Below are 9,908 nucleotides of genomic sequence, written 5' to 3'. Positions count from 1 at the left end.
CAGGAGGGGAAGGGGATGACAGAGGATGAGATGGTTGGATGGCATCTCCGACTCAATGGATGAGTTTCAGTAAACTACGGGGGCTGTTGATGGACAGGATGGCCTGACGTGCTGCATTTCATGGCGTCTCAAAGAGTTGGACACGACTGAGCGACTGAACTGAACTGACCTGAACTGAACCCATAGATGCAAGAAGTAGATGAATGCATTGCCAAGGGTAAGGGGGGAGGGGGGCAGAGAATGGGGAGGGACTTTTCATGAACCACATTTTGTTCTTGGGGTGATGAGAAAGGTTGGAAATAGACAACACTGACAGTGCACAACATTGTGAATGAACTTGGTGGAACGAGATTGTACATTTTATAAAAGAGTCAAAACTGTATGTTGTGTGTTTCATAAACATAACAAGTATGTGATCAGGAACTTGATTCTCTTTGGATCCTTTTGTGCAACCCTTCCTTGGAGCTAATAAATACCCTGGTGACAGCAAGGAAATGTTTTGGGTGGACAATCTTTGCTTAACATTTCCAACGTCACTATACTACATGGAATTCAGTGTTTAAATAGTCTTCCTCCTATTTTTTCCCCAGAAGAATCATGACTGAGAGCCTTGCCTGGTGGCTTGTCTTGACCGAATAATATAAAACCTGGCATTGCTGTGAATATCCATTTGAGGAGTCTCAACACTGTAAATTTCTTGAAAGTAGAGCAAAGGACAACATAGTTCCAGACTACAGAAGTCAAAATCTAGGGAGCCATTCAGACATTTCAACCTTTTTTTTCCTGAAAAGGTAGATGTCAGAAGAATGATGGATGGACTAATGTCCATTCAATATGAAAGATTGTACCAATGAGGGAATGGTATTGGGTATGGGGTGAGGAATGTAGAGGAGATGGAAGGGTGGAATAAAATGAAACTAGTTCTGTTCATTTCTCTTTTACCCCCATTCTTCTGAACAGTGAATACGTTGCTGAGGAAAGGTAGAGGAAATCCCTTTACATAGGGGTGAATTGTCATGGGCTTCTAGAAGCATGTGCTCAACATTTTTCTAGTAAATTCCTCAGTCACTATGGCTAAAGAATGTACATTTTGTGTGGGGTCATGGAATAGTCCCAGACAGTCCATAATTCAAACCACCAGTGTCTGTGCCACACCAAAGTGTACTTACTGAAAAGCCAGACTGCGACCCCAAAGGTGGCACGTTCCCTGAGAACATACAGGACTCTGACCTCGTCCGAGAGCTTTGCATGCGGAATTTTAAAAAGGGTTGTTTAGTCGCTGAGTTGTGTCCAACTCTGCTATTCCATGGCCCACCAGGTTCTCCTGTCCATCGAATTTTCCAGGCAAGAACACTGGAATGGGTTGGCCATTTCCTTCTGTGAGAGATCTTCCCAACCCAGGGAGTGAACCCAGGTCTCCTGCATTGGCAGGTAGATTCTTTACCACTGAGCCACCAGAAAAGCATAGGCGACCAAACTGGTTGAAACTTTCAGATACCTATGCTTTGACTCCTTCCAACTCTCCAGGTAAATGAGAAAAGTATTTGCTAGACCAGAAAAATCAATCTTACTGCCAAAAAGTGCACGGGCTTCCCTGGTGGTAAAGAATCTGCCTGTAATGTGGGAGACCTGGCTTCGCTCCCTGGGTTGGGAAGATCCCTTGGAGAAGGGAACGGCTACCCTCTCCAGTCTTCTGGCCTGGAGAATTCCATGGACAGTATATCCACGGGGTCACAAAGGGTTGGACATGACTGAAAGACTTTCACTTTACTTTTTTCCCAGCTGAGCCACAAGGGAAGCCCAAGAACGCTGGAGTGGGTAGCCTATCCCTTCTCCAGCAGATCTTCCTGACCCAGGAATTTCTCTAGCGTCTCCTGCATTTGAGGAGGATTCGTTACCACCTGAGCTATCAGAGAAGTCTACCACAAAACCAACATGGAGGCCTCTTTGATAAACTGTGTTTTTTTCTGGTGGAGTGTCCGTGTGAAACTGGATCCATGGATAAATTGGATTATCTAAAATGAGGTCATATAAATGGCTTCACCCGCCCTTACACAATCACTGTGCTGATGGGGTAACAAGCAGGGACCCTTGCCATTTCCCCCGGCTCTCTATAAATAGAGATGTTTCAGCCCCAGACACACTCTGATAGGCAGTCACCGACTTGAGGAGGCTGAGGGCAAGAGGGCTCAAAGGAGGTAAGTGATGACTGAGAACGTCTAAGGAGAAGGTTTGGGAATCAATACAGAAGGAGGTGGTGGGTTTCAGAAGGCTGGGTTTTCTACTCACCTTGCATCAGCTCAGAGGCCTTGTGAAAGCAGTGGATCTCCCTTAAACTCCATATTAACTACGGTTGACTGCTGAGCTCTCTGTGAGGGGGGAAGAACTGACTTGAAACATGTAAATGGAACTTGGGAACTATAATGGAACACAGATCCTTCTCTTGCAGAAAAGACATTTTAAATAAGAGGTCTTTCAGGTTCCCCCGCCTGCCTCCATCTGATTTATAGGTTTATAAATCACCTTGATTTATAGGGTGTTGCCACCCTCCATGCTGTGGTGTGGTGTGCTGCATTAATTCGTCAAGGCTTTCTGATCCCTGGCCCCCTGGGCGAAGCAGAGATGTTCGTCTGTGTTCATTGCTGTTAACCCACACAGAGGGAACCTCTCGGATTTACACAGGAGAACGATATTGTCCCAATTCCATTTCAGAAAACTGACCCCCCACTTTTGTCCATTTAGAAATCCGAATCCACAGATGGGCAGCATGGACGCCTACGAGCAGGTCCAAAAGGGACCCCTGAAGCTGAAAGGAGTCACAGAGCTTGGCGTGACCAAGTGGAAGAAGAAAAAGGACACAGACAAGGCAAAACTCCTGGAAACGATGGGGAAAATCCAGAAGAACCAGGAGGAGGAGCTGAGGCGCCACCTCGATAAGCGGACCCCAGCCCAGGTGGCCTTTGAGAAGGTGCGGGAGAAGCGACAAATGGAGAGGATCCTGAATAAAGCATCCAAAACCCACAAGCAGAGAGTGGAGGGCTTCAACAGACACCTGGACACACTCACGGAGCACTATGACATTCCTAAAGTCAGCTGGACCAAGTAGCCGCCCCACCCAGGAGATGGAGTATTGTCCAGGGGAAGCAGGAAGCAGAGTTGGGGTCATCTCTGGAGCCTTTGGAAACAGTCTTTTACACACATCCTTTTGAGCCTTCTGCTGAGCCAGTGGTTATCAAAGTAATGGGCCCTTATTCTGGAACCGCATTAAAGAGAGACGGCCCTTTAAATTACAAAAAGAAAAAAGCAACATCAATGTGCAATGGTTCATGCAGCCTCTGGACGTGTGTATTCACTAGGAGACCCACTGGGGAGAAGCCCTACGGCTGCCATCTCTGCCACAAGAAGTTTCCTCACAATCCACGCTGCATGCTCCAGAGGACCCAACCCAAGAGAAGCCTTTCTGCTGTGAGCACTGTGAAAAAGCTTTCAACCACAGTGGGAACCTCAGTGGTCACACACTGGGCTCGAGCTCTACATGTGCCCCGAGTGTGACCTGCCTTCTGCTCCCTGGGGTCTCTCAAATCCCACCAGGAAACCCATTCGAAACCACTGGCCCTAACCCTGCTTGTCGGGTCCAAGTCCTTCTGCTCCAAGAAGGAAATTCACAATGATTTGTCACTTCTGTAACACAAAGGGTGGATGAAATGGGAAGAGCTTCGGAGGATATTGGGTCCAGGGGCTTCCATTTACATGAATGAGGAGGACATTTGAGTGATGGCTTATCGTTCCCTTTAGATTTTGTTTTCTACTTTAGTGTAGCCTGTTTCAATAAGTTTTTGCTTCCTTTGTTATTCTTCTACTGAAAGCATGTCTCATTAGTTATCAGTACTTCATCATGAAACTGAGCCTACTGTTGACTGGCTTCCTGTTAGGCGGGACTTCACTGTAAAATTGCATGTTCCTGGCACAGAGGACAGGCTCTGCCGTGGAATTTAAACTTCAAATAAACACATTTCTGTCAAAGAGTGTCTGCGTAGTTTCTAAGACTTATCTACAGGGAATAGGTGATAGCCGTGGTTTTGCCTACATGGCTGTTATTATGCTGAGATAGATTCACTCACTCCATACTTGTTCGGGGATTTCTTTCCAAGGTGTTTCGAAAAAGGAAGGCTTTAGAAAGTGATAGGTGTCCTTCTTTTTTCCTACTGGTGTACAACTTCTAGTCTTCAAAAAGGCTACTTAGAAATCGGGTCTTCTCACACCTTAGCTCATCACCTGATTTTAGAAAAGCCTTTTAAGACTTATCTCACAAGAACAGAAAAGACGAGAGGAGTCAAACCGATCTGGCTCCCACCATCATGTCTATGACTCCGTCAAACCCTCCAGGCAGTGAGACCAAAAATTCAAGAGATCATTAAAACCAGTCCGTTCACCCCAAAATGCAGTCTCCAAAGTCCAAAATCAATCAAATCCAAAAGGAAACCGAGGGATTTCCCTAGCGGTCCAGCGGGTGAGACTTAGCGCTCCCGCTGCAAGTGGCGTGGTTTCCTTCCGCGGTCTGGGAACTGAGACCGCACCTGCCTCCCTGCTTGGCCAAAAACAGAACAACAACAACAAAAATACACAGAATCTGTGGCTAAATCACTATGGAGGCCTCTTTAATAAATCGTGGTTTGTCCTGAGCAAGTTTCCATGGGCAATCGAATCCCTGTTAAGTAAAGTGGGATTATCTAGAAAGGTTTGCCCCGCCCCCAACGAATCCATGCGCCGATTGGGTAACAGGCCGAGAGGTCCGGCATTTCTTCCAGCTCCATAGAGAGACGTTTCTCTGCCAGCCGAGTTTGAGAGCAAGTCCCCAACTGAGGAGGACCGAGGCGAGAAGGCTTCAAGGAGGTAATTGATGGGAAATGTCTAAAGAGAATGCTAGAAAGTCAGGGCACGTGGAAGTGGGTTTCAGTAAGTCCTGGCTTTCTGTTCACCTTGCATTCGCTCAGAGACCGTGTGAAATCCACCCATCTCCCTCCGGCCACACGTGAACTGTGGTTCATTTGTGGAATCTTCTGTGAGATGAGATTGTTTCCACACTCCATGGTGTCGTGTGGTGTGCTTCATTTTTTTAACAAGGGCTGTAAAACACTGCCCTGTGGAGATTTTTGACCACACAGATTCTTGTACTATAAGATGGATGTCGGAGGAATAAGAGAATGGATTCTTGTCCCTGGTGTGAAATTCTGAGGGGGGAATAATGCCCAGTATTGGGATGAGGGATGGTAGGGTGGATAAAAATAAAACTAATTGGCTGCATTTTTTTTTTTTTTTTTTTGGCCTCCATATTTCTGAATGCTGAATCTATTACTGAGGAAAAGCAAGAGGAAATTCCTTTCCATCGGGGTCAGTTGGGCACCCACTTCTAGACCATTTGCCCAGAGTCCTACTGAAAAAGTCTACAGTCGGTATGGCTGAGAACCAGACAAGGGGTCGTGGCCCCGTCGCGGACAGTCCTGGAGCAGAGTCGTCAGCGTCTGCGCCACGCCAAGACACCCGAAGGGAAAACCCCGAATCCGACATGGAAGAGTTGCGCGTCCACTTCAGAACGTTTAGGAGCTCAGACGAATCCGACCCGATCAAGGCTCTGAGGAGGCTCCGTGAACTCTTCGGGCTGTGGCTGAGGCCGGATCTTCACACCAAGGAGGACATGGTGGACAGGCTGGTGCTGGAGCAGTTCGTGATGTGCATGCCGCCGGAGATCCAGGTCTTAGTCAAAAGTAGTGGTGCCGAGACTTGTAAGGATCTGGAAGAGGTGCTGAGAAAGAAGCAGAAACTGAAGAAATGGGTGAGTAGGACCCTAGTGACCCTGTGAGACAGGGAACGGTGGGATGGTGGCTCCAAGCCAGGAAATGAAGCAGAAGGACCAGAGGGCTTGGCTCTAAATCAGTGATTCCCACAGCGGTGAGCACTTGCCTGTGGCATCACTGGAGGTTTCTTTGGTCCTCACTTTGAGGGTGTTGGTCTTTCAAATGTCATTCACAGGAGGTGAGCTCTAGGGTAGGATACACAATGAATACCTTTTTGGATCTTGGAAGGGAGACTGATCCTATTTGAATTTTTCCTCACAGGCTGTTGTCTGTGTCCAAGGTGAGGATTTTTTGATGCCCAGTCTCGGGTGTTCAAATGTTAGGATCTGAGATCAATGAGGGGCACAGTGAGGGAGACCAAGCCAGGAAGCCCCAGTCTACAATCAGTGTCGTCCCTCCAGACGAGGGCCAGCAGGAAAGCCAAGACAGGCAGCATCTGCCAGGAGCCAAGGACCTGTTGAGGGGGCAGGTGAGTGTGATGTCCTGACCTCCAGTCTGGGAGCAGGTAGAAGAGGGTCGGGTGGGCGTGGCTGCGGAAGTAATTGGGAGAACTGGGCAAAGGACAGGAATGGACCCACTACCTCCAGGAATTCCCATGGATGTATTCCGTTCCAGCCATTTTATAGCCAGTGTGAGAATGAAGACAATCCCTCTTTCATAGTCCTTCACCATGAAAGCCTGTGGCCCTAAGCATGAGGGCAGAGGAGTCCTGTTTCCACGAGATGCTGCTGGGTCACTTCATCAGGGGTAAATGCACTCACAGCTGTTTCACCCATGATGGATTTCGTCAGAGGCACTAATATTGGGGAATATTGTACTTTTAATTGAATATTGAATTGAATAAAAAATACCCAATTGGAGTCGTTTTCTCCCCCAGAAGATATTGGAGTATGCCTGGAGAGAGTGGATTTTTTTGAAATGTGAATCGGGGGAGGAGATGCTACTGATTTCTCATGAATAGAGACTAGCTATACTGCTTATCATCTTATTATGCCCCAGGGCACCCTCCATGACGAAGACAAATCCAGCAAGGTATCAGCAAGTGGTGAAGTCAGAAGCCCTAGAGCCAGGGTCCTGTGCTTTCAGAGTCAGGGGCAGGGAGAATTTGAGATGAGGTGGAGTGATTTGTGCAAAGACAATTGGCAGTGCCAGCTGTGAAGTCTGGACTTTTGCCAGAGGTGGTCAGTATAGATCAAGGACAGACATGGGAATCAGGAGAGGATTGCCAATCAGGGTGATGGGAAGCAGTCAGGGCATATCCCCCAAACGGATATTCAGAAAGCTGGAGTCTTAGATCAGGGTATGAGGCGGGTGGGGAAAGAGGAGACAGAGCTTGCCGTGGGCTAAGGCAGTGGGATTGACTCTGCTTGGTTGCCCCTTGTCAGGGCCAGAAAGCTCTCCCGCCAGAGACCATTCCTGAAACAGGTGAACTGGAGGGTCAGACGCCCTCCAAGGAGAACTTGGAGAAGGACCTGCTGGAAGACACAGGAGTGACAAGAACCCTTCCGTCTCAAGAGCCTGAACTTCTGCAGGATCGTGGTGAGTATTAAAAACTTGGAGACCGCAGGAGGTAATGACTGCCTCCACTGATGTCCAGGAAGGGGTACCCAGCATTTCCATCCCTTGGTGTTGGGGGGTGTGAGTTGGTTCTCCAATGCCAACCATCTGCATTGTCAACGTTCCAGAGTGTTGCATCAGCTAGACTCTTAGGTAGTTTGGTTAATGGGAAGTCTGTAGCCAAGTTTAGGGATGGTTCCAATGAGGCTGGCACCATGGAAAATGCTCCTTGATAAATATGGTGCTGAATCTCTTCTTTCAGCAGATTTTGGGAGGGCAGAGAGAGAGGGGAGAGTCCCCAGGAAGGTGTGATACTTCAAATGTGGCTCCTGAAGCCTTTACTCTTGTATTCCAGAGGGAGACGTTTCCACTCTGAGTGGATCCAGACGAGGTCCTCTGAAGAATCGCAGACATGTCAAAAGGAAACGGGACAGCAGTCCCTCTTGCCAAGACGTGGGTCAAGAAGCAGCCACGTGTTTGGACCAAGGAGAGTTCTCAGGACAGCTTGGGTCCCATTCCGTTGGTTCATCTGGCAGCGTGGGACCCACCAGTCTTCCTGAGGGAGCAGAAACCCAGGACGGGCACCCTCTGAATGTAAGGTGTGCCAAAAGAGCTTTCCTTATCAATCTCAGCTTACCTTACACCAGAGGACACACACAGGAGAGAGGCCCTTTCAATGCGACATCTGTGCCAGAGGGTTCATGCAGCTCTCAGATCTGCAGGTTCACCAGCGGATCCACACTGGCAAGAAGCCCTACAGCTGTGACATCTGCCTCAAGAAGTTCACTCATGACTTCACGCTGCGCGCTCACAAGAGGACCCACACCCAGGAGAAGGCTTTCCGCTGTGAGCACTGTGACAGAGCTTTCGGCCACCGAGGGAACCTCAAAGTTCACCGACGCACCCACTATAGGATCAAGCCCTACGTGTGCCCCGAGTGCCACATTGCCTTCTGTCAGCTGGGGACTTTGAAACGCCACCAGAAAATCCATTCCAAATGATTCCCCCAGGACCCCACCATCAGGTCCAAGAGCTGTCTGCTCCTAGAAGGAAATTTTGAATTATTTGTCATTTATTTGACACAATTAAAATGTAACATGTGAAGAACTTACAATCATACTGGAACCAATGGGGTTCCATTCACATGAATTAGGTGAATATTGAGTGGTGACTTATCTTTCCCTGCAGAATTTGTTTTCTACTTTAGTGTAGCCTGTGTTTTTGTGACAAGTTTTGGCTTTGTGTTGTTCTTTCAGTGAATGCAGGTCTCATTAGTTTTCAGTACTTCTTCATGAAAATGACTGATGTCACTGCTGATAGTCCCCCCATTAGGGACAATGGGGGGATGCTCCTAGCAGAGTGTCCAGATGAAAAAGAGGATCACCAGTGAAGTTTAAATTTCAAATAAACAAAGACATTTTTGTCAAGTTAGTGTCCTGTGTATTTCCTCTTCCAAGATTTCTTTATATGGAGTAGATGATAGCTGCAGTTTGTTACATGGCCATAATTATGTGGAGATATCTTCCCTCTGTAAGGCTTCCCCAGTGGCTCAGTGGTAAAGAATCCACCTGGAACACAGAAGACCCAGGTTCGATCCCTTCATCAGGAAGATCCCCTGGAGAAGGGAATGGCAACCCACTCCAGTACTCTTGCCTGGAGAATCCCATGGACAGAGGAGCCTAGCAGGCTACAGTCCGTGGGGTCACATAGAGTCGGACATGACTGAAGCAACTGAGCACCCACGTCTTCACTCTGTACTTGTTTGGATATTTCTTCCCTAGTTATATAGAAAAAGGAAGACTTCCAAAACTGATAGGTGTCATTCTTTGGCCCTACAGCAGTACAACCTCTGATTTTCTAAATGCTTACTCCAAAGTAGGTTCTTTTCATACTGTAGCTTTTAAGCTGATTTTAGAAAATTCTTTTGAGCTGTATTTACATAAGAAAAAATAGCTATGTAACCCAACAACTATCATATCTCTGTTCTCTTACTCCTGTGAACTCTTCAGGCAAATGAAAAAAAAAATCACTAAACCAGGAATACCAATCCATTTCCCCCCCCAAATGCAATCCATAAAAGACTAAAGTACAATAAATGAAGTCCTCCACAAAACCAATATGGAGGCCTCTTTAATAAGTCCTGGTTCTTCTGGTGTAGTTTCCATGGAAAATGAATCCCCCTGGTTTACCTAAAACAGTTCATTCTCCAATATTCACCCAATCACTCCACTTGTGGGGTAACAGGCAGGGACCCCTGAAATTTCCCCCAGCACCATATAAATAGAGATATTTCATCTCCTGGCACAGTTTGAGAGTCAGTCCCTGACTTGGGAATACTTAGGGCAAGAGGGCGCAATGGAGAAAATGTCAAGTGGGGACATGTGAAGAGACTGCTTGGAGGTCAGGACAGATGGACGTGGGTTTCAGAAGGGTTTGGTTTTCTATGCTACGTTCATTAGTTAGAGACCTTGTGAAAACAACTGATCTCCCCAGATC

The 9,908-nt window shown here is 47.4% G+C and overlaps 1 protein-coding gene and 1 pseudogene across 1 annotated transcript; both read left to right on the top strand.

The window, feature by feature from the left end:
• Positions 1–2,767: 2,767 nt before the first annotated feature.
• LOC105001446 lies at positions 2,768–3,106 on the top strand (annotated as a pseudogene).
• A 2,349-nt stretch (positions 3,107–5,455) lies between these two features.
• LOC105001447 (zinc finger and SCAN domain-containing protein 5B-like) lies at positions 5,456–8,413 on the top strand. Its single transcript, XM_010857714.1, is given in 6 exon segments — positions 5,456–5,833; positions 6,117–6,152; positions 6,154–6,324; positions 7,241–7,394; positions 7,768–7,977; positions 7,980–8,413. Coding segments are annotated over 6 exon segments (1,383 nt in total).
• The last annotated feature ends 1,495 nt before the right edge of the window (positions 8,414–9,908 follow it).

The sequence above is a fragment of the Bison bison genome, unplaced genomic scaffold, assembly GCF_000754665.1.
Source record: "Bison bison bison isolate TAMUID 2011002044 unplaced genomic scaffold, Bison_UMD1.0 scf7180017864383, whole genome shotgun sequence".
NCBI classification, from domain to species: Eukaryota; Metazoa; Chordata; class Mammalia; order Artiodactyla; family Bovidae; genus Bison; species Bison bison.
This window is presented reverse-complemented; position numbering and strand designations above follow the sequence as displayed.